Raw genomic sequence first — 25,678 nt, 5'->3', positions numbered from 1 at the left:
AGGGATGGGAACCTAGGAATTTACTTCCTCTAGCATTTCTTGGGCAAGGATTTTGGGAGTTTAGAATTAGTTTGACGTATGCTAAGAAACTTAATACTCTCTTTGTCCCATTTTATCTGTCCTGCTTACTATTCATTGGTCAAACCAACTATTTCTTCTTTGTTTATTTTCTTTATTATTTTTTACTTGTTTTTAAATTTAATTTTTGTGTTTAATAGTACTTTTAATATAGTTTCTAAATATATAAATTTTGTATAATAATATTAAACTTAATATTATGAAAAATTGAATTCAAAATAACTCTAGTCAAGCCTCATTAACTGAACCAGACACATAAAATGAGACGAAGGGAGTATAAAAAAAATATTAATCTAATTTTGAATGAGGAAAACCTAAAGCTAAAAAAAAAAGCAATCAAATGACTAAAATTAGAATTAATTACGGAGTATAAAATTTGGGGAAAATAGGGTTGCCTCAATATTTGATGGACCAAATGTCCAAATCAGAAGTCAATATACTCCGTATTTATTACGTCCTATTAAATACAACGTTTTATAGAAGGCAATTTTAATAACACATTGTACATGTCGCATTCCAAAAATTAACATATAAACATCTCACATGGGTGGCAACCTTTTAAAAATATTCAAACATTTAACTCAACAATTTGAAATAATTAATAAACAAACATTTAATACAATTGCAAATGAAAGAATCAACTATTATATGATTGCGTCAAGTTAAAGAATTATAAGATAAACTTTCTTTTGAGTAAAAGTCAAATTTTACCGCGCGACTAGAACTGAATCTAAATTAATTTTACCATAATAATATTGTACCAAATGCAATCTAATCTTTAACTAATATAGTAATCCGTAACACCTAATTCAATGTAGACATTCTCTATAAAATACCTACTACGGAGTACTATGTTTTGCCCCAAAAAAAAACATCATTTTCTTAGACTTTTTTCAAATAAATTTTCTGTCTCTTAATAGAATTTCATCTTCTTTATGATGCCCCATAAATAAATTTTATCACACTATTTACTGTCCCTCTTTCCTTATTTATTATTATTATTATTTCAAATTTCACAGTTATATTTTCAGAACTTGAATTCGAAATCTCTTATAAAAAAGTTAATTCGAAATCTCTTATTCAACAGTATGAGACCCAAAATTATATTATCCAAACCCATGGGTTATTTAGTTTAAATTTATTAACCAATCTTTATACAAAAAGTAAATTATTCCTCATGTTATTGACTCTCATAGAGTCATAGTCTCATTCAGTGTATTCTCTACAGGTCTACAGATTCAACTCCAAGCAAAAAAGGGAAAAAAAAAATTAAAAAAGAAACATTTTTGGCTTAAAAGCTGCCTTAACAGATCTTTTTCCGTCAACCCAGCACTGATTTTACTTCTATAATTGCTGAAGGGAGAGGCACGTGAAGAAGAGCATAATTGCCAGAGGTCGACCTTCGCCATTCAAAGGGATTTGGGGCAAAGGATCCAGGACCCATTTTCTCATTGCACCAAATAAGGTAATTCCAGCTCAAGTTTTGCTGTCTTTGAACTTCAAATCTGGATATTTGAACTGGAAAAAGCTTTGGGTATTTGGTTCCAAGGCTATTGGGTTTTGATGGGTTCTTGGTCTTGAGATTTATTTAGTTGGTGTGAGCTGTTCTTTCCGAAAAAGTTTTGATTTTTATTGTTTTGCAAGATATTTTGAGCCTCTTGGGTGTAGATCAAGTGCTTGGTTCCTAGTTATCGTTACACAAGATTGGGAGAAAAAGATATTTCTTGGCCAGGGTGTTTGGGTGTTTATGATTGGAGATGTATCTGTAAGAGTTTAATTATTAGAAAATTTTGGTGTTTTTGAATATCTATTGAGGTGGAGCCAGTGATCTTGGTAAATTACATGAGAGTCTATTCAAGTGTGATGGGTACTTGAAAGGGCATTTGTTTGCTAGTTTGAGTAGAAGACAGAAAAAGTGTTGCTTGGAATTGGCTGCATAATTTTGTATCAATTTGAGCATAGGCTTAGTTGCCTTTGTTTGAGGATTTGCTGCTTTTTTGTCAGTATTTATCCTTTCATCTTGCCTAGTGTGATTTTGGTATGCTTTGAGGAGTTTTGCTTAAAGGGATTTAGTAGAAAGGGAGTGGAAGTGATCGTTTTGAACTCCGTTTTGGTGGTAAAACTGCTATTAGATAGTCATTGAAAGAAAGTTTATTGGTTAATTACGTTGCCAAGTGATTTGTTGTGATGGCTTCAATTAGAAGAACATTGTCCCCCGTGCCTAGGCCGGGAAGTCCTATGAATGGGGAAGCTTGCACAGTTGCTTCTTCTCCGTTGTCCAAGTCGTCGTTGAGTAATCAAAATCACGCGCCACCTAGTGCGGTGTTGCCATCTTCAATTGGTTCGTTGGATTATGCGTTGTACAAAGCCCAGAATTTTGTGCTCGGGCTTCTCTCGCATAGATCTTCGAGGCCCTTGGAAAGGTCAAAGTTAAGGGGACAAATTTGGAGGAGATCTCTTCTGCATTACTTCTTATGCTTTGTTGTTGGGGTCTTTATTGGCTTTACCCCGTTTCTTTCTCCGAATTTGTCCGTGAACCATGTATCCAAGAATCAAGCTTTCTCTTTCGAAAACCTCCAAATCGACGATGACAGGATCAGTAATTTGACATCAAGAGTTGAGAATTCAGTGGCGGTGGATAATTCTACAGTGGAATCACATGCAGAAAATAGTAAATTGATAGGTGGAATCGAGTCAATCGACAGTGATGTCCATTTTAACCAATCAATAGACCAAGATCTCGCAATGGACTTCCATAAACTTTTAATCGTTGTGATCCCAATCGAGCCTCGTCCCTTCCAAGCATATTACCTGAACCGTCTAGCGCATACATTGAAATTGGTCCCGCCTCCTTTGTTGTGGATAGTCGTGGAGATGACCTCGCAATCTGCGGAAACAGCTGATACGTTGAGGAGAACGGGAGTTATGTACAGGCATCTGGTATGCAGTAAGAACTTAACGGAAGTAAAAGACCGAAGTGTACACATGAGGAATGTGGCACTCTCCCACATAGAGACACACCATCTTGATGGGATTGTTTACTTTGCAGATGATGATAAGACATATTCTCTTGACCTCTTCGAGCAAATGAGAGAGATCAGGTGCTGTATTTCATTCTTATTATTATAACTGTAATAGTAACTATTTTTAAAATATTCCTATACTCATTGCCCTATTTTAAGGAATCATTATCTTTGATGTGAGTTTGTCCTACACTATTGTTTTTACTGCCGAACTAGTTCAGTTCTTGCTTATTTGGACATATTGGTCTTAGCACTCATCTTCTTCTATCTTGCTAGAGATTGAATTGACAAAGTTGTGCATTTATTTACATGGTGGCTTTTTTTAACATAAAAAAAAGAGTAAATACAAGCAAAAATATAACCAGGAGGGTGTGGTTGAGTGAAAGTGACTCATTTATCCTTAATCAAACGTCAAGGGATCGATCATTGGCCTTGGGTTTGGGTATGAAGCAGCCTTAAATCTCCAGTGGCTTTCTTTAGTGATGTTGGGGTAATAGGTCATCTTACGAGAAATACTATAGCTCCACCAAATTAAAGAAACCGTAGTGAGGACTGGTAGCTAGGATTGTTATATAGCCAGGTTGTGGGTATTTGGGTCACCTAACCGAATTCTGACATGAAAGTTTAAAACGGGAGAATTTTACTAGTTTTTGGCTAACTTAAGAAGACTAATCCACCACTCCTGCTCTTCCAAATTGACCCCTTGGTCAAATTATGAAAAACAGAGGCCAAATCGATCATATAGCAAAAAATATTTCTACAACTCATGTCTTTGCAAAATAATTTTTAAAATTAAGGATTTGTTTCTGCTCGCGAAAATTTTGCTCTTCAATTGCTCTGCATTCTAGATTAGATGTTTGCTGATTCCGACAAACAATGGTACAAGGTAAAATGCGTTGATGCTATGTGCAAATTTTTTATGAAAGTTATTGTATGCAGGCGATTTGGGACATGGGCAATGCCAAGAATGGCGGAAAATAACAGGCAAGTTATCTTGGAAGGTCCTATCTGCAAAGGTTCGCAGGTCTTAGGGTGGCACACAAATGATAGGAAGAAACGATTACGGAGATTCCAAGCTGAAATGTCGGGATTTGCCTTCAATAGTACTATTCTTTGGGATCCTAAGCGGTGGCACAGACCTACACTCGAACCTATTAGACAGATTGATACTGTGAAAGACGGTTTCCAAGTAAGTTTTTTTCCCCGTTATCTCGTACTTCCCCACGGCGGTTATGTCAAGAATGTTAAGAATGACATTTAGCCGTGTTAGCAAATATTTTCTGCAGCGTTTTTCATTTAGAATATTGTTTCTGAAATACCGACATTGATCTTGTTGAAGCCCTAATAGCTCGGTTTGGGAATACCTAGGTTTAGATATAGAATTAAGTAACACATGCAACTAAGTATGAAATTATCCCCGATTTACAACATTCAAGTTGATCGTTGGTATTTCATGGCATGCCCGGTTGAGATGCTTTGCATCTCCCAATTATGCAATTACCCTTGTCGTTGTGTGTGCTTAACTTCTATTTGCTATTTAACAAACGATAATGATTTTTGTTTTAGGCAACCGCATTTATTGAACAAATAGTGGAAGACGAAAGCCAAATGGAGGGCATTCCAATGAATTGCTCGAGGATCATGGTTTGGCAATTTGACACGGAATTTTTGCAACCCTACGCTTTCATAAAGAACCATTCCAGCATTATAACTTCCCTCGTATGATGGTCCACTACTATCAGAAGCGTGAAGGTGAGGGAACTACACCGAAACTTTTTCCTATATCTCACGACTCACGCAAAGTAAATAACACGATACTATGTGACAACTCGGTTTTCAGTTGCAGGGAAGCATAGTAAACTGGTGAAAAGCATATCCTATTCGGGTTTTTTTTGCGTGGTGTACTAGCTTCCAATCATAGTGCCACAGAGATTCTCACAACACGATTTTCCTCCGTCTTCCACTCTCATCGGGGCAGCCATTGTCTCGTTCCTTGATGAGGACTTGTCGATTCTACTTTGCCGGGGCCACTAACTTGCAAAGAAGCAAAAGTGTATCCACACGGCGTATAGAGGCGTAGAGCAAATTGCTGATGAGGTTCATCAAAACTCCAAGTCCAAGACAGGATTGCGAATATTCAGCCAAGTAATTTCTTTCGGCTAAACTTTTATCACGAGTCTTCCCTTTTTTTTTTTTTGGTGAACTGAAGAATTATATTCCACTTTCTTGGACTGCAATTTGTTGCACATTTGCATTCTTGCTGGTAGTATGGTACTATCTGTACATTTTTTTTTTTGTTAGATTGGTTATGGATTGAGCTATTCGGGTATTATTACTGTCACAAAACGGGTTTCACCCCGAGCTCATCTTTTGTGTAGGGATTGCGGGCTTTCCCGTAAATCAGAGGGTATTACTACTGTTGTTTGGTAGACATCTTTTGTTCCTCTGATGAATCATTTTTCCATTAATGAAGCTTGGACTATGATTTCATCCATCTATCTAGATGGGAAATTTATTCAAATGTCCTCTTTAATTATAATCAATTATAGTGAGTAAAGAAAACTAGAAAAGCCAAAAAAATAAATTTAAAAAAAGAAAACTTTATTTTTGGCACCCATGTATGCTCAATGGTCTATTTTTTATTGGTCAATTGATGCTAGTAAAGATACTGTCTCAATATTTTACAAATTACATGATTGTGTTCAAGTAATATATACATCGTGCAACATAATACAAATATATTTCCTATATATTTATTATTACTCTGAATATTATTTTTTGGATGACGACGGAAACCCCATTTTTTCTATTTATTTTAATGTTTAAGCAAATGCGATGGTATTTTAGTGATTTTCTCCAATTTTAAAAGTATAATTTTCAAAACTATAAAGTGTAATTTTTAATATAGTATAAAGTTCATTTCTAGATAAATTCTAAAACATAAATAAAAAATCTAAGTCTTAAACCTAATTAATAAAATATTAAATCTTAAATAGTAAAAAGTGAACATCTAAACCAAACCATAAAGCAAAGGACTAAACTAAACTAAAAAATTGAACCATAAACTCGAAAAGATAAACCTTAAGTGCAGTGCACTTTCAGACCAGCAAAGTGCACAATATAGTGTTGGAAAATGCACTCTATATATGGAGAATGGTTCAAATCAGAATATGGTTTAGTGAACCCTTAAACCTTAAGCAATAAAATGTGAACTCCTAAATCAAACTAAAAAGTAAAGCACTAAATCATAAACTCTAAAAGATAAATTTTAAAGTGTACTGCACTTTCAAAGTGGCCTAATGTATAATATAGTGTTGCAAATTGCACTGTATATGTAGAGAATGGCTCAAATTAGAATATGGTTCTCATACTAAAAAGTAAGAACGGAGTACTTCAATCCATCATAGTTCATCAATGCTTGAATGTTTTAATAAACAAAATATAAGGTCAATTTTATAATTAATATAAACTTTTAAGTTCACAATATTTAAAGAAATGACCCATTATTTTTTTCTTTATTTTTCAGCAATCTTAATTTAGCATGTTCTTACAAAATAATTTATTAATTTTAAAAAGTAGTACATGTAGCATGCCCAACTTATGCACATGGGGCGTAATTTACGTCAACATGAACGTGCGGTTGGACAGAATGACACAAAACATGTATAAGCTATCAAATATGTGTATAGTTGGTGAACTACACATGCACATGAGATGAACTTTGTTTGTCAACATTATGGACATAGGAATTAGTTATGTTTTTAGTATAAAAGATTAACAAATTAAAGATTCACTAGCTTATCAAACAGGTCGATATGTCCGAGTGGTTAAGGAGACAGACTCGAAATCTGTTGGGCTTTGCCTGCGCAGGTTCGAATCCTGCTGTCGACGGTTTTGAAGTTTTAATGCAATTTCTCTTACAGTTTTGCGTCATTACTATTACTTTTAATTTTCTAAAGCAATGAATATTACAATAATTACTATTCATTTCCCAAATGTATAAATTAAGCATTACAAATATTATATGTGGGAATTGAATTAGCCCTCTAGGGTAGGGGTGTTGGCAAACAGAGCTTTCGACAAACTACTCGTGTTCGTGTTCATGTTCGGTAAGCGTTCGTTTATTAAGGTAAACGAACATTAACAAATAAAATTTAGAGCTCGATCGATTAATAAACGAATAGAGTGAACAGTGGTAAGCTCGTTTGCTAAGAGATCGTGAACAAATTTGTTTGTGTTCGTTTAGTAATGTTCGCGAACAAGTTTATTTAGTGTTCGTTTAATAATATTCGCGGAGATGTTCATACACACACATACATATAAAAGGTAATCTCCGCTTATCGCAACCATCCTCTATCGATGAAGATGTGATCATGAACATATGCAGATGTTTGGTTATTCAGTGTTCATGAACGTGATTGTTAACGAACATGTTCGTGAACATGTTTGTGAACGTATTCGTTAATGTTAACGTACACGAATATGATTTTCAAAAACCTTAACAAACGAACACGAATACAAACACTCCAAAATCCTTAATAAACGAATACGAACAACATCTGTTCATTTATGTTCGGTTCATTAACATCCATACTCTAGGGTGGTTATGTAAGAACTTTTCACCATTTGGCATTCATCTAGTAAATAAATAAAGGTAAACGTTTGAGCAACACGTACGCATGTGCCTAGTAGGTGCACTTGCTTTTAAGCTTCTTTAGAGCAAGCTCATCAACTAAGATTTTTCATAGAGTTTTTTAGTTTACAATGACAGAGGAGGGAAGAAGGGTGGAGGTGGGTGGGCTAGGGGGGGGGGGTGGAGCGTTCAAATATAATTTTTTTTCATGGTGCCCACCAAAAACCATACATTTGACAAATTCAAAATCTTCTATCTCTTCTATCCATCACACCCCCGCTCACCTCCGCACAATAAAACAATAAAATAAAAGATTTAATTCCCAAAGTGGTCCTCCGACTATGATTTTTTCTCAAATTGGTCATATGAATTTTAATTGCATCCAAACTGGTATTCCAACTATTGAAATTTATGCCATATTAGTCTTTCGTTAGCATTTGCATCAAGTTGGCGTTAAAATGGAGGGCAAAACGGGGAATTCAACTCATCTACTCTATTTTAATCATATTACGACTCCATTTTCGCATATTGCGAAGCTTTTTAGTAAAAATTAAGTATGACTCCCATCAAATTGCGATAAAAAAATAGTTCCTTATTATGTTTGTCATATTCGTGATGTTTACCATAACACACTCCACTTAACATACGCGAATTACAATTTCCTAAACATTGTCACCATTAGATTACTCTGATAAAAATGCAGCCACACGACCACATGGGAGCTTCAGGCCACATATGAGCATATATATATATATATATATATATATATATATATATATATATATATATATATATATATACACACACACACACACACACATGTATATTTGATTATATAAACATATACTTATTATTATTATTATTATTATTATTATTATTATAATATAAGGATTAGTTAACAGGACAAAGTTGAAATAATTCAAGGTAATCTAAGATTACCTAAGAAAATTGGAGTAATCACATTACCTTGAAACATTACCGCCACAAAAGCTTTGAGGTAATATAACATTACCAAGTAATCTCATAACTTGAATCAAACAAGGTAATATACTAATATAGCATTACCAGACTCAGATTACCTAGGTAATCTTAGATGACCTGAACCAAACGCCCAACAAGTATCGAATAACATCGATGTCTTGTTGTACTACTGGTGTTTTATTGGGTATAATCAATATTTACTAACAATATATGTTATAACCCAACATAATGTGAGTTATCTAACTAACTTATAAGAGTCGATGCAGTCTACATCCCTGAATATGTGTGTATTTTTTTTTGGTATTCTTGTCAAGTTGTACATTATGTTAAAAATATTGTACTTTAATCTTTTTTTTTCAGACAAATATTGTACCTAATTATATTTACATTGAATACATTCTTTATCAAAATAATTTGCCTGAACTATCATATTTTGATTGATTAATAAAAGGTGGTGAGTCCTGGATTTTATTCATTAATTTTTCTTTATTCAATAAAATTTGAACACTTGATGAGAGTTATACTCCACGAAGTACATATATCATTTTCCAGTAGACGATTGGCCCATTGTTCATTCCTTTTTTTTTTTTGTTTTTTGTTTTTGTTTTTGTTTTTTATATATAAAATTGAGATCAAGTGAGGACATTGCTTTCAGGTGAGAAGTGCAGATAAATAGCATCTGTCCATCTTGAGTAATCTAACTATTGGAAAATAAAGGGTATTCTTTTTAAAAAATACGGTGACATTTTCGTAATTGTTACAAATTTTGTATGTGCACTACGAAAAGGTGTTGATAATTAATAATGCACTCAACTTAATTAAATTTTTAACAGATCTTGAGAGTACTATTTGTCATCAACCGATACACTCACAAGATTTTCATAACTGTTTCTCTTTATTTTCAGTCATTAAATCTTCTAAATTGATGGCCACATTCGTCACCACTTTTCGCCCGAGACAATATAATGTTCTCAATTGAACCAAATTATACACACACAATGGATAATGAAATATTAAAATTATTAGAAAGGGAATTTTAGAGAGAATACAAAAAAAAAAAACCTTGTCTCTAATAATTTGATTCTTTTGATTGAGATAATCTTCCTTTTATTACTAAAGCCGGAAAATCTTTATACTTAGTAGTTCATTATTGTCCTTGATCTTATAAACTTATATTTCTCCTCTATTATTATTCTGAATAAGTGAGCTAGTGATTTCTTATTATGTTTTCTTTTTATCGGTCTTATTAATAATGTCTTGTTATCATATACAGTATATCCCAATTCTTGAAGAAATATTAAGATAACTCCTAATTCAAATTAAAGTAAGTTCCAACCAATACACCACTCTTAATTGCTAAACGCATGCAAGTTTCAGACACAATCAGACAAAGCCTTACAAGTAATTTGCAATTATTTGTTGTATATAGACAAAATTGTTTCACATGACAATTACATTTATGAATTGTCACATTTTACAAATGGGTAGCGTGAAAACAAGAAAAATAAACACATGATACGAAATAAAAAAAATATAAAAATGTATGTATTTGTAATTTAAAAAAATATATATAAATATTAATAATTCTTTTTATAATACAACAAAAGAAGAATCAAAACAATTATCACAAATAGCATGCACAAGCCAGTACTTGTCCTGTAACAAAGGGCAAATTCCGAATCTGATTGGAAGGAGAGACCAAGATCAGAATGAACCAAATGATATATCACTCAATCTACACAAAAATTGCTGTTGTTGTTGTTGTTTTATTTTATTTTTTTTATTTTAATGATGAATAGTAAAATCCCCATACTTCCAAAAAAAAAAGAAAAAGTAAAATCCCCATTGGACAAAATATGGTAATTGCATAAATCATCCCGAAGTGTTGGTCGTGTTCACTTTTGTCTCTAAATTATCATTAGCATTGCAATTTTATTATTTTATTAACTTTTCGTCCATGAGTTATACTAAAGTTGCAAATTTCGTCCCTAATTTTTTGTTAGTAAATACTTCGTAGATACAAAGTGCAATGCTAATGATAACTTAAGGGCGAAAAGTGAGCATGACCAATACTACTTATGGACAAATTCTACACTAATTGTATAATTTATAAACGAAAAGTGTAATTTTTCCTTATATTTTTTCTATGGGTCTTAATAAAAATATCTACATCAAAAATTTAAGCTAGTAAATATTGGGACATTTTTCTTTGGAAGATACTATGTTTTACTATCAGTTTTTACTTCTACGTAATCTTAATGTAGATACTTGCATTGTATTGAGACCATATATATAAAAAATAATTAATTAAGGTCCACACATCGGATAGCAAAACTTAGAAAATAAGATTTGGAAGTCTACGTAGTAGACACCCAAATACTCAGTCAACACGCCACTACACCGGGGTGTAAACGAGTCGAGCCGAGTTCGAGCCTAGAGTGGCTCGAGCTCGAGCTTGTTAAGGAAGGCTCGGCTCGAGCTCGGCAATTTTCGAGTTGCTCGAGTTTGGCTCGAGCAACTCGATTGTTCGAGCTCGATCTTGAGCTCGAGGTCGAGCTCGACTTCAGGCTCGAACTCGAGTTCGAGTTCTATTTTGAGCTCGAATTTAACTTTTTGATTTTAAATTTATGTTTCAATTAAAAATAAACTATATATATATAAATATATATATATATATATATATATATATATATATATGTATATATATATATATATATATATATATATATATGGTTCGCGAGTGGCTCGATGAGCCACGAGCCTAGAGCCTAAGACATTAGACCGAGCTCGAACCGAGCTTTGACCGAGCGGCTCGCGATCTGCTCGGCTCATTTCCATCCCTACCACGCCCTCTTTCTCTCAGTGTACTTGCTTCTATTTACATAAGAAGACATTGCTTCTAAGACTATGCACAATAGTGCATTTTTCACGATTTTTGAGACTGTGAATGCCAACATGGAGGAGAGAGAGAGAAGAGAGAGGGGTTGAAGGACCTCCTGCAACGGATTACAGAAATGTGAAATCCACGTGCATTTAGTCTCTGGCGCACACTTATCACGTGGCTGTCACTACCGCGCCAGCAGGCGGGTTACATACGTCTGACGTTTATTTCTTTATTATTATTATTATTTTATTAAAATCTATTTTATTTTATTTTTTTTCCTTTTTTTATCTCTTTCGTAATCACACTTATAAAAATTTCTAAAACCAAAAAAAAAAAAAAAAAAAAAAAAAAAAAAAAACAAAACAAAACAAAACAAAACTATTATGAATGCTCTCATGGCTTTAAAGTTCAAACCCACCTCTGTCCCTGGCAGACACACAGACGCTCTGATTTACTGGCTGCTGTTGCGAATCCATGGAAACCCTCCTTGCATGTTCTTCTGCCGTTTCTCCAGCAACCCAATCTAACACTGCCAGATTCTCTCCGCGGAAGCAGCTGCGCGTCGGAAAGAAGTCGCCGCCATTCAGAGTGAAAGCAGTATCGGTGCCCGATTCCGCCGTCGAAAACCCCGCGCCGGAGATTAAAGAGGCTGTTAAACCCGTTTATACCCCCACCCCTTCCAATCGCCCTCTTCGAACTCCTCACAGCGGGTAATTTATATACAATCTATGCTCATTTCCATAAATAAACTCGAAATGGGAGAAATGGAGAATTAGTTAAATTTTGGATTAAAGTGTGGATTTGCTATTCATTCGTGTCTTTTCTATTTCTCCAAATTGGGAAAATTAGTTAAATTTTGGATTCTCCAAATTCTAGAAAAGTAGAGAACAATTCTCCATTTGTCACTTTGGAAAATGATTTTAGTGAACAAGTATTAATATTTTTATAGAGAAATGATTCATTTCTCCTGTTATCTTACTCTATATTTTTCATATTATACTACTCCGTAATTACTTAGTTAGGCATTAGTAGTAGACAAGCTGAGGTCTTTCATAGTGGGGGATTGGAAGTAGCTTGTTTTAGTGTGAATTTTGTCGGATAAATTAAAAAAAAAAAGTGACTTTGACTAGCTTTTCTATTGTTCTAATTAAAGTTATGCCTTTGTGTTACTTATAAGATAAATGATAAGATGTTGGGGGATATTGGGAGTAAGCTGCATCCATTGGAGCAGTTTGCTATACTGGAAGTTTATAGTGTCAATGTTTAGTTCTTTTATGTAGAGTGCAAAATAGCTTCATAATTGATTGAATAGTGGTAAATTTCCCCTTCTGGGATTTTCTTTTTCTCATGTTTGCTATTTGTTGGTTCACTCAGATACCATTTTGATGGGACTCGTAGACAGTTTTTTGAGGGATGGTTCTTTAAGGTTTCAATTCCAGAATGTAGACAGAGTTTCTGTTATATGTATTCTGTTGAGAATCCTGCATTCACTAAGCCATTGAATGGAATAGAGGAGGTGCAGTACGGGCGTCGTTTTACAGGAGTTGGAGCTCAAATTCTTGGTGCGGATGACAAGTATATTTGCCAATATACTCCAGAGTCTAACAACTTTTGGGGTGGTATGTTCTTCTTTTGCTTTTTAACGGACTAGTTCTCTGTGATGCTGCTAGTGGTCAAGTAGTCACTTGAAAATTTTGATGAATCCTTCATCCCTTTTTAGAATTTCACCTCTGGCATCTTTCCTTATATCTTCTGTCCATTGTTTAGAAAAAGTCTTATCAGTAACTTTCTTGTTGTATGTCACTATGTCATAGTTTCCTCTTGAATTATTGTCAAAACATGACCGTGCTGGCTTTCTATGTTCTCTATTTCTGATTCCTGTTCTTCCACACTCTTCTTCTGCAGATTTTACATCCTACTTTTTTGATCCACTAAAATTTGTCTTATTAAAAGGAATTGCTGTTTCTGTAATCCAATGTAGTTTGGAAATTTGATCTGTCTAGACTCTTGCATTTTTTATTCTAAAAAGGAAGAGTTTTTCTCATCCAGTATAGATTGGAAAGTTTCTTTTATATGTTGTATTTTATATTGCTGACCATTAAGGATCTTTATCATTTCTTAAAGAGCAAAAGGTTGTCCACTGAATGATTAGAATGAATTTCTTTGTGAACAGAGAGGCATGAACTGTCACTTGGAAATACTTTTATTGCCCAAACAGGTGCCAGGCCTCCAAATAAGGAAGTTCCTCCTCAGGTGATTGCATTTTACTTGGTTTATACATTATCAGCCTGGTGTGGATTTGTAAAGAACAATCAACTCTGAAGTCTTAACCTTGTTATGAAACATCAATTTCTAACACATGTTCTGGTTCCAAAAGCTAAAAGAAGATTATTGTATTCGTCTGATGTTTTGCAATTGTGTAAACAGTGTCTGACATGACAATGCATTCATGCCAGAAATGTCTACATTAAGTGGGTTGATAGTTACTTAGTATCCACGAAATGGTTGAGTTTGAACCAAGCAACATGCTCTAGCTTGTTATGAGAGAACGTTATCTCCATTTGGCTCTTGTATGACCCAGCATCAAATTCCTCTCCTTGCTAAATGGTGAAACCATGAAAGTGACAAATAAGCTGTTGGTCCCTCCATTACATATTATCTCTTTTTAAGAAACAGAATAGAAGCAAAAGATAATATTTTATCCAAACCACATGGTTGATTATTAATATTATTAGTGTTATTATGAGTAGTCGGCTTGAAGATGCATTACCATATAGTTAGAGGAATACATACTTCATATCATGGAAGCTACTGGTTGTTTCAGTAATGATATTTTCTTTGTTTAACAGATATGTGATTATATTTTTGTTACAATAAAATATATACATTGAGTGTATCTTAAATAAGGGACTTCTACAGGAGTTCAATAGCCGTGTTTCAGAGGGTTTTCAAGTGACACCACTTTGGCATCAAGGATTTATTCGTGATGATGGAAGGTATTCCCCTTTTGCCTTACAAAGTTACATTTAGAGTTTCTCCTCATAAATTGTGACAGATGTAGGGATTAGCAATGTTACTTTTCCAGGCTATCATAAATTTTCTATAATTTTAGACTCAAGGAGGTAATTTTATCTAAGAGTGGGGTCCATTTTATTTATTGAGTATGAACATGATTATATTTTCTTATACTGCATAATAATAATGTTTAAAGTGCGGGCAAATGCTCCCACCCTGTCCTTGAAGCATATATCTGCCAATGAGTTCTAGCCTATCGCTACTGCATATTATTCTGGTGATGTTGAGAATCTTGTTTCATATTTTCTTCTTTCCCTACTTGGGTCTTCATTTCTATGCAGCCATGTATTTATTACTTTGTGCCTTTTATTTATATTTAAAATAATGATAACAACTATTATTCTTAGTATCATTTTTTGTGAAGAAGATGTTATTGTATACTTGCATCTTTTAATGGGTATCAAAGACTGCTTTTTTTTTTTTTTTTTTTGGGTGCTTTCTTTCATAAAAGAGTTGCTTTCTAACACCACAGTTGTTTCAATAAACAGTGTTATGTAAACTGCTCTTTGTGTGCATGTGGAGAAGATGGTTATTTTGGGGTTTCATTGAAATTGTTTGATAAATGATATTCTGATTGTTTGACATGACTTAGCTTGACAGGACGGATTATGCAAAAACCGTGAAAACTGCTCGCTGGGAGTATAGCACTCGCCCCATTTATGGATGGGGCAACGTGGGCTCAAAGCAAAAGTCCACGGCTGGCTGGCTTGCTGCATTCCCTGTATTTGAACCTCATTGGCAAATATGCATGGCAGCTGGACTTTCAACAGGTATTAGCCTGTTCCCTCTCTAATTAACAAGATTGAGGGCCCATTTGACCCTTATCCCGCTAATTTTTTATTTTTTTTTTCATTTGGGGAAGTTGCTGGGCTTTTGGGAGGTTTATGCCACATTTCAAATTGCAAAGAAAAATAGAAAATTATGCACCCTCGCGTATTATATTTGAAGGTATCTTAAGGCAATACTAAATCATGAATTTACTATTCCAGGTTGGATAGAGTGGGATGGTCAGAGGTATGAGTTCGAAAATGCCCCATCATATTCTGAGAAGAACTGGGGTGATGGCTTCCCTAGAAAGTGGTTCTGGGTACCCTCTTCTCTACATCTATTAGCAACAGTTATTCATTTTTTTTTAAAAAATAAGAGATAATTTAAAATCAAAACAAAAATCTAAAAGCACTAATCCATACTTAAAAATCCAATTACCAATAAGATGGAACGACACCTGTTTTTAATTAGGGACTGGGTTTTTAATTAAAGGGGTAATCAAATCTCATAGTTGTGTTTTAAAAAGTTGTCAACCAAACACTAACTAAGATTTTGATTCCCATTCTTGGTGTGTAAACCCATGAACCAAACACACCCTTAGTTAATCTTATGCTTATCTGATTCTATGATGAGGAGGCTGATAATTTGAAATAATATGCAATCCGCAAAATCTATGAATCTATGACAGGAAGAGATAGTTTTTATTTTATTTTTTAAGTAAAGAGCAAAACTTGCAAATTGATACACCGGAGAGGAAATTTTTGTGGTTGAAAATGAACCATTTGCTTCTTTGAACCCTGTTTCTCTAGTAACCAAAGCATAAAAGTGGAAAAGAAATAGGAAAAAGAAGAAGCTGCTAAATCCTAGAGGTGAAAAATAAGATTTGATATTCTTTGGGGTTCAAGTTTTATGATCTCTTTAATGTGGACGTATATTGAATTTGCAGGTCCAATGTAATGTCTTTGAAGGTGCTGATGGAGAAGTTTCTTTAACTTCTGGTGGTGGATTAAGGCAAATTCCTGGACCTGGAACAAGCGACAACTTTGAAAATGCTGCACTGGTATTTTCTAGCTTAAAATTTATATATATGAAGTTCCATTTTCTTTTACTGCCATTACCTCTAAATTTTAGTAAGCAAATTATTATGCATCAAACAAAGGTATGTTTTCCGAAACATTGCAGATAGCAGTTCACTATGGAGGTGTCTTCTACGAATTTGTGCCATGGAATGGTTCTGTAACTTGGGAAATTTCTCCGTGGGGCCACTGGTACATAACTGCAGAGAATGCGACACACAAGGTAAGCCAAGGTTGCAATTGGGTCGGTCTATTGATCTATTCAAATGTAGTGTCGGGTTTTGGATCACAATTGTTAATCTGAATGTAAGTATGTAACAGTCACAAGTGGAGGTGTAACACAGATAATAATATGTGAGCAGGTAGAACTTGAAGCAAGAACGAGTGACCCGGGCACAACATTGCGTGCCCCTACTCAAGAGATGGGTCTTGCTCCTGTATGTCGGGATACTTGTTATGCTGACCTAAGACTGAAACTGTGGGAACGCCGCTATGATGGCAGTAAAGGAAAGGTTATTATCTTTCCATTTTTGTGAACTAAAGGCCATTTTGTGATTCAGATTTTATGCGTTGAATGATTTAGTTCCTCCCAAAATTTGAGCTGTATCTACTTTGTAGGTGATCTTGGATGTTACGAGTAACATGGCAGGTGTAGAAGTTGGAGGAGGACCCTGGTTCAACACATGGAAAGGAACAACAAATGCACCAGAGATTCTCAAGCAAGCGCTTAACGCTCCAGTTGACATCGAAGGGATATTTGGCCTGGTTCCGCTGTTTAAACCTCCCGGCTTATAGTTTACTGAGACGTGGTCTTCCCGTCACCATAGTTTACTGAAGGTACATGATCTCGTTGTCGCTAGGGTAGAGCATTCGCAGTATGAAGATTAAAAGGTCAGTCGAAGAAGCCGAACACCATTATTGCTGCACTACACCCTGTGGAAAGATGTATATTCTTGATATAGCATCCATTGTCGTTTAGATTGAACATTGTAATGTGTTCTAGCCTATATCATTTTCATGGATCCCATTGTTGGTGACAGTAATTGCAAAAATTTCAGCAGAACATCTATAAATATTGTTATATACCTGATGGTTTTACGGGATCTGGTCCATTATAAATCGGGTGGGATGCCCGAGATAACTTAGGTAAATGGGTTGAAAGTGCAGGCAAGACACTAAGTTAGGCGGATGTAGTAATCAGACAAGGATGTTCTAATGTATGACAAGGGTGTCATTTTAAAGTGTTGAAGACCCTTTTCATGGCTTGACAAGTATATGGCTTGACAAGTATGTGGTATTTATTGAACTTTCACCTTAATCATGCATATGCGGTATGCCTCATGTTTACTTTATTATTTTGCTCTTAGCGCCCTTCAAGTGTATATGTATATCCTGTTGCGCCTATGTAAACTAAACAAAGTGAGAAGTAGCTTGGTTGGTTAGTGCTTGTATTGTCATCCGATAAGTTGCATGTGCAAACGCCTCAACATGAGGAGTTGGGCACTGGTTGGTCATAACCCCTCTTTTTGGACTGGCATGTCTCCTTCACTCGCCTTCTTTTTGTCGGGTCACCATGCCTCCTTCCTAGTCCATCAAGACCCTTCTCCATTTTTGAGCCACCATGCATTCTCTATCCCTAGCTCATCAAGAACTCCCTTTCACTTTTCTTGGGGCAGTTAATAAATATTATGCATATTCAGTTAATAAATTAGGTATAGATTACAATTACAGTTAGCATATTTATATTTATCTTGAGTTTATTTATAGTACATAATCGATTAACGGAAGGTAAATACTTTTCAACAATTGAATGTACATAATAGGTAGCTTTTCAAAAATAAGCTAGTAGCTTTTTAACTTTTTTCCATCTTTACCCTTATTATTATAAATAATTGACATCCTTTACCCCTCCCAATTAAAACTCTTTTGACATTTTCTTTTCATTATGTTTGGTTGTAATTTCAGTTTGACATTTGTGTTTGAACATTAATTTTTGTATGAAATAATCTTATGAATTATAAACATTTTGTTTTACTTTATATATTTTCGAATATATGTTCTTACTTTATATTTTATTTAAATATATAGACAAACCTATTTAATTATTTTAATATATAAACAAACCTATTTAAATTTAAAATTATTTAAATTGTATGAAAATGTCCGTTTTAGTCTTTTTTACATTTATCAGCTTATCAAAAAGCTAATTTTATCAAACACTTTTAAGCATAACAGCTCTTCAGATTTCAACTTCGAGCTTATAGCTTTTCAGTTTTCAGCTACCTTTTCAGCTAGGTTTGCCAAACACAACCAATATGTTAACTACATGAATATAGTATGAATCTCATTTTAGACCAGGGTCTATAATACAAGGTAGATTCTAGTTTATGATATTATTTGCATACTTATGCTCAAGCCAAAAAACTATTTAAAATATCAATATAAATATCATTGTTTATTGTTGAAAAAAACTATTTAAAATATCAATATCATTGTTTGGTTTGATTTGAAATTGTCAAGAAATAATGAGTATAAAGACTAGCATGTCCTTACCCAACATAATAAATATGCATAAGATTAGTTTTGTCTAATCAAGTTGAATAAATTTTTATAGGTTGTAGGAAAAAAGGATATAAAAAAGAGTAAAGAAATTATATTTTTCAAATTTGACAAATTTAAATTCCTTTTGAATAAATTTTTCATAAACCAAACGAGGTGATTCAATTCTATTATTTAAACAAGGTATAAAATATTTTTCTCAAGAATTCTAATTCTATAGAATTTATGTCTACTATATATATATATATATATATATATATATATATATATATATATATATATACACTAATAAGAGCCAAAGAGAGTTAGGCCTAAAATGAGTAGAAAAAATGACGGTCAAATTATTTAATCAAATGGATGGTTCGGATGAATTATTTAATCGAATAGATGGTTAAGATAATTCAGATTAATATTATTAATAGAGATTACCTAATTTAACCTTACTTTTATGATTATCCGTTAAGTTTTCCGTTAAATATTCTCTTCTCCGTTAATATTCCGTTAACTTTTAACTTACCCATTAATTTCTATAAGAAAAGGTCTTAGGTTCGAACCTCATCTCAATCAAATTTGACATAATTAAGTTTCTCACTCTATTTTACTCTTATTAAATTAAATAAATTAGTAACTACAACAAAAAATGATACACATATGTATTTCTTTAATTTAGAATTATGTGTCTACAATACCTTTATTTGAAAAAATTATTCATTATCAAAAAATTAAATTAAATAAGAGAAATAATTTCATTAGTTATATTGTCTTTATTTTCTCTCATGCAAAGATTCTTTACATTCAAATTTATCAATTGATATTCATTACATTGTCCATTATCTTATTTTTACAATATCTTGTAATTAAATATCAAAGTTATAGTACAAAATAATGTTATATATTTATTTACTAAGTATTTTATTAATACTATGAAAAAAATTTTAAAATAATTTGAAACTAATTAGATTAACTACTTGGGGATTGGTTGACAAAGAGAGTACTCAAATAATAACCCAACAAATTGAATCGGAACCACTCTATTTTACTCCTATTCAATTAAATAAATTAGTAGTTAAACCAAAAAAATGATACATATGTATTTCTTTAATACCATGAAAAAATAAAAAAGAATAGTTTGAAACCAATTACATTAACTACTTGGGGGATTTGTTGACAATGAAAGTACTCAAATAACTCATTACCTAGCAAATTGAAGCGAGAAACTACCTTTTAATATCTTTAGAATACATAGGGGTCGTTTACTTCATTTTTCTGTTTTTCCATTTCCAGTTTTCCATTCTTCCATTTTTCCAGTTTTCCTCCTCCATTTTTCCAGTTTCCTTCTCCATTTCTCCATTTCTCCATTTTTTCATTTTTCCAGTTTTTTTAATTTTCATTCCCTATTCCTCCCTTTTTCATTTATATAATAATAATAATAATAATAATAATAATTTTAATACACCAATACAAACCTTACATTAAATAAATTACAACCGATTACAAAACAAAATACACAATAATAACATGTATAAAAATACAAAAGTGAATTGGGAATAATAATAATAATAATAATAATAATAATAATAATAATAATAATAAACAACGGAAGTAAGAAAGAATTGGGGAAAAAAAAAGAAAAACAATACAAATAATAATAATAATAATAATAAACAAAGAAAGTAAGAAAGAATTGGGAAAACAAAAGAAAAACAAGAATGGGAAGAAGAGATGCTAGGCGCACGCAACACCCAGGAATCGATCCCTGGACCTCGCGCATTGTTCACCCGAGACACTCTTCATCCTTTCTCCAAAATTGTATAAGAAGTGGAAGAATGGAGATGAGATTGAGATTGGAAAACAAAATTTAGTAAACAAGTTTTTCATTTTCTATTTTTCCACTTCTCCCATTCTCCATTTTTTTTGGAAAATCTTCCATTTTTCCAAGTTAGTAAACAACCCCATAATATTTTAAATTTTCAAATTTTTATTAATTTATTTAATCTTTTTTCTTAAACTAAGGATTTCTTTATCCACAATAACTCATTCAACAATAATGGTTAAACCAAATAAACCTCAAGCAGAACACCTAAAGGAAAGTCCATAGCTCCTATATCATAATCTCATTGCATGACGTTGCCATCTATGCTACCAACAATAACCGAATTGCAAATAACACACTACCAACAAAAAGGAAGAGAACAAATAGTATATATGAAGACAATGACAATGTTACGTTACTCAAAGAGAATTAAGAACACTTAGAAAAATTCAAATTAAAAGTAGTATTTATTTATACTATCATTTTTAGACTATCGATTTTACAAGGTTGCAAACATTTCTTTTAGTAATAATTATAATGAATTTTCTATATTATATTGGATTCATATACTTTGAGTTAGATATTTAAATAAAAAAATTCAACATTCAATTACCCATGTATAAACTTCTTCTATATAATCTTGCATTGATATACTTTCAAATATTTATTTAAATATAAATATTGGGCATTAACCCATTCGCGCAATGCGCGTATAAAACTAGTATTTCGAATAAGTGTCAATAAACCACCGAACTATACACAAAAATACAATTGGTCATTTCGAATAATTGTTCACTTGCATCATTTTGCGTTGTTTAGAGACTCAATTACAATTTTTTGAATTCAATAGTCTAATTATATTTTCGTGTGTATTCGATTACCTATTTATTCACCAATTTATTCTCATGCGAATCAACATCCAGTAATTCTTTTCTAGTGCAACTCACATTTACTATAACATGTGTTCTTTCAGGCTAATTAACAAACAGTTGTGATGCACATGCTATACAAACAACAATTTCGAAATATAGTAGAAAAGCATCTTGCTTGGCTGTCTTGTCACTGTGATTCAGTCAACACCAACCCCTTTGATGTTAACAAATTAGAAAAAGAGAAGGTGTAGATCATTGAGGCAACCAAACCTATAATTATTACAGTAATTAGCAGCCAAATTATAGGAGACAAATTAGTAGCAACACTAAACCCTACTTAGATACCCTATAATACATATATATATATATAATATAATACCTCACGCTTGGGCCAGGTCCTGTGCCTCCCGGAGCGAACATTGGTGGACCCCGGACCGTTAAACGGACGGAGAGGAAGACCCTGTAAATTTACCAAAAAAAAAATATAATACCACACGTTGAAACGCTCAAAATGCTAGACAAATATAAAAATGCGATCCAAATGTCCACATTTCTCACTTGAATGATGGTTCTCACTTGATCTTTTATATATATATATACACACACACACACACACGCAGAGCATATATGAATTAAGGATCATATGAGAACCATGCGCCTTAGGTGAGAACTTGCTAATTATTGCATGAGTGCACACAATCTACATACTCGCATGCCTGGATGAAGGTGGAGACCCTGGAGTAGTTGTGTGTGCATTCATGAATGGACCTACCTGAAGCAATATTCCTGAGCCCAAGAGGTCGGGTCGACGGGGTAACCCTTTGTGAGTTCGGCAGAGGTAGGCAAATACGTGGTGGTCAAGAGGGGGCTGTAACTACCTGCCCAAGTGGGTGGTGCCCAATTCGTGCGTGACAGTTACGTACAGACTAAGAGGGAACCGAATCTAAAAACAGGTCATTTGTCCTCAGTTAGGACACGAATTGTTTTCTCAATACATTTCTTGTACTACTTTGAACGATTAATACAATTATGCGATTACTTCGTTCTTTCAAACTACCTTTGTCTTTACATACTTTCATTCTTAATTAATTAGATTTAGTTAATTTGGACCACTCGGATTAATTAGTTCTATCAGGCTACATTACCATATTTAATAGGTGCAAGTGCAACCACATAAATATTTAAAATTTTTGCTTACGCAGCTAAGATTTGGATTTTAAATAATGAGACATTATCATAATTTAATAATTGCAAGGTATCGATCATTTTTTTTAATACTACTGACTCTATTACAATGCAGTATTTGTTCATAACTACTTTTTCAACCTATTGAAACACAAAGAGTCAATATCGCCTTCATTGAGATTCGAACACACAACCTCCCATATGATATGGGAGTAATTATTTAAATTTTTTGCTTACGCAGCTAAGATTTGGATTTTAAATAATGAGACATTATCATAATTTAATAATTGCAAAACATTGATCATTATTATTATTATTTTTTGAAATAATCATTATTTAAGTTCTATGATTTTCATTATTTAAGTTCTATGACTACGCGGCGATGATTAGGATTTGTTTGTTGTTTTTCATTTTTGTTTGAAACATATAGAAGTCTCCCAAAACCATACTTTTGTGACAATTGGGTATATATATTCATGTGACTTAGCACTGTATCAAACACTGTACTGCCATAATGGAAACCCAAACATGCATTATAATTGTACAACCTTTCAATTAACACCACAATACTTCCAAATAAGATATACATTTCCCCATATGACATATTTGAATTGATAGAAGGTTAACTCTAATAATAGGACAAGGAGTATTGGTTTGCACAATGAAATTATGAGTTAATTTCATTTTTTTGTTCTAGATTTATAAGTGTCAGTCATTTTTAGTCAATCCTTTTCATAACATCACCCTTTGGTCCTAATATTATTGTAGCATGACCATTTTTTGTCTTCTGTCAACAAAATTGTTGAAATGTCGTTAAATACAAGGAAATTTTTTTTAAAAGCAAAATACAAGGTCAATTTGATCTTTTTAATTTTTTTTTATACAAAGTGAGTTGACCAGTTATATTTAAAAAAAAAAAAAATAAATCATAATTATTGAAGACCTAAATGCCCTTGTATTTTACAAAATTTAAATGATTTTGTTGATGGAGGACCAAATATACTCATGCCACAATAATACTGGGACTAAATAAGGATGTTTTTTAAGCACAAAAAGTACTCAATTGCCACATATAAATTTAGGACCAAAAATAAAATTAACTCTAAAATTATGTTCAAATAATTTTTTATTTTCATTTAACATATAACAAGTAATTATAATTAATATTTAAATGGACATCCACAATAGGTATCCACTCCATGCCACCCTACCGTGTGTGAGTGGGATGAATATATTGTTAAAAATTTCAATACAAAATATAATCAATTGAGCGGTGGATGTAGATACTCTTATCCAAACTCACTCCATTGCCATCCTTATTCTCGATGGCTCGTTACAAATGATAATAAAGAGTGTTTGTTTGTTTGTTTGTTTTTGTTTTGTTTTGTTTTGTTTTGTTTTGTTTTGTTTTTTTTTTTTAAAGTTTTTAATTTTTTTATGTCCAATAATTAAAGCAAGTCACATTGACTGAAGTAATTGATCTGATTTGAAGTATTTCAAATATAATACCTAAAATTTTATAATCATGAATTGATGAAGATGATAAGCATATATTAATTTTTTTTATTTGATTGAAAACTATAATATTCCAACTACTTATTTTGGCATGAAAAATGTGACGACATGAAGATTTAATTTCTTAAACTTCTAGCTTGCAATAATTTCATCCTTCTTTTAAATATAACTCCACACGACACCACAATTCACCCATTCCAAACTCTCTCTTCCTCACTATCACTCTCACCCATGGCTTCCTCTACATTTCTATCAGCATTTCTTTTCCTCTTCTTGGTTATGCAAACCCTAGAAGAAGGGGCAAATGGGTCTTTGTTAGATGATGGAAAGACAAGGATGCTTATTGAAAAGGCCAACAAGAAAGGGCCTTATCTCGGGCTGGTCATTCCGAATCTGTTCGAGATGAATCCTCTTCTCCAACACCCGAGTTATAAACCCAGTACTCTGGTTATTGACTATGCTGGTAATTAAATATACCCTTATCATCTTGAAACCTTAACACATACAGATTTTCAAGTAATATATGTTGTCATACAAATTTACTTATTTGCCCTTGCCTTGCATGCAATCATACTTCAAGGGAGGAGATTTCGGTTTGGAACCGTCAAGGGCAAACCCGTCATTTTAGTTATGACTGGCCTTGCCATGGTATGTAACTAGCTATTTAATTTGAGCTCCTTTATTATTTTTTATTTAATTTTTGAAAGTTCTAATTTTTATTTTGTATATATTATTGTTATAGCTAAATGCAGGCATAACAACACAACTGTTGTTGAGTGTATTTGATGTGTATGGAGTTGTGCATTATGGAATTGCTGGAAATGCAAATCCTTCTCTCAATATTGGAGATGTCGCTATCCCTCAGTATTGGTCACACACTGCTCTTTGGAATTGGCAGGTAAACTAAAACAAGAACAATAACCAAAAAACAAAATGTTACATTTAATAATATTCTAAAAATGATCATTTCCACCTTCAAAAAAAAATGATCATTTCCAGTTTAAGGGGTACGGTGAAATTTCACCTATGATAGAGAAAAATCTAATATACAGTATCACATTTTATACCTACTACTAATCGGAGTATTAAATATTCTTTACTTAAAACCATATTTGACAATTAAAAGAGAAAAATAGCAAAATTACTTATAATATAATAATTTGGCTCTTGACTATTGAATGGTTTGTCCTTTTTTTTTTTTTTTTTTTTTTTTTTT

At 32.9% G+C, this 25,678-nt stretch overlaps 3 protein-coding genes and 1 non-coding gene across 4 annotated transcripts in view; all 4 read left to right on the top strand.

Annotated features, from left to right (window-relative positions):
• The first annotated feature begins 1,321 nt into the window (after positions 1 to 1,321).
• LOC116007089 (probable beta-1,4-xylosyltransferase IRX9H) lies at positions 1,322 to 5,618 on the top strand. Its single transcript, XM_031247675.1, has 4 exons — positions 1,322 to 3,179; positions 4,041 to 4,290; positions 4,668 to 4,853; positions 4,942 to 5,618. Exons 1-3 carry the CDS (start codon positions 2,266 to 2,268, stop codon positions 4,824 to 4,826), a joined length of 1,323 nt encoding a protein of 440 aa, XP_031103535.1. The 5' UTR covers positions 1,322 to 2,265; the 3' UTR covers positions 4,827 to 4,853; positions 4,942 to 5,618.
• Positions 5,619 to 6,910: 1,292 nt separating this feature from the next.
• Positions 6,911 to 6,992, top strand: TRNAS-CGA. The gene has a single exon. It is a non-coding gene; the product is annotated as a tRNA-Ser (tRNA).
• A 5,028-nt stretch (positions 6,993 to 12,020) lies between these two features.
• LOC116005566 (tocopherol cyclase, chloroplastic) lies at positions 12,021 to 17,669 on the top strand. Its single transcript, XM_031245792.1, has 10 exons — positions 12,021 to 12,309; positions 12,974 to 13,218; positions 13,773 to 13,852; positions 14,519 to 14,595; positions 15,275 to 15,444; positions 15,664 to 15,761; positions 16,389 to 16,502; positions 16,625 to 16,741; positions 16,881 to 17,030; positions 17,137 to 17,669. Exons 1-10 carry the CDS (start codon positions 12,074 to 12,076, stop codon positions 17,311 to 17,313), a joined length of 1,464 nt encoding a protein of 487 aa, XP_031101652.1. The 5' UTR covers positions 12,021 to 12,073; the 3' UTR covers positions 17,314 to 17,669.
• Positions 17,670 to 24,674: 7,005 nt separating this feature from the next.
• The window catches only part of LOC116007692 (bark storage protein A-like), a 6,767-nt gene continuing 5,763 nt past the window's right edge, over positions 24,675 to 25,678 (top strand). Inside the window, exons 1-3 of the mRNA XM_031248438.1 lie at positions 24,675 to 24,925; positions 25,043 to 25,110; positions 25,205 to 25,360. Coding sequence (XP_031104298.1) covers positions 24,694 to 24,925; positions 25,043 to 25,110; positions 25,205 to 25,360 — 456 coding nt within the window. The 5' untranslated portion in view covers positions 24,675 to 24,693. The remainder of the gene's footprint in view (positions 24,926 to 25,042; positions 25,111 to 25,204; positions 25,361 to 25,678) is intronic.

This window comes from Ipomoea triloba, chromosome 15 (assembly GCF_003576645.1).
Source record: "Ipomoea triloba cultivar NCNSP0323 chromosome 15, ASM357664v1".
Classification (NCBI taxonomy): Eukaryota; Viridiplantae; Streptophyta; class Magnoliopsida; order Solanales; family Convolvulaceae; genus Ipomoea; species Ipomoea triloba.
The sequence above is the reverse complement of the archived record's forward strand: the minus strand, read 5'-3'. Positions and strand labels throughout refer to the sequence as shown.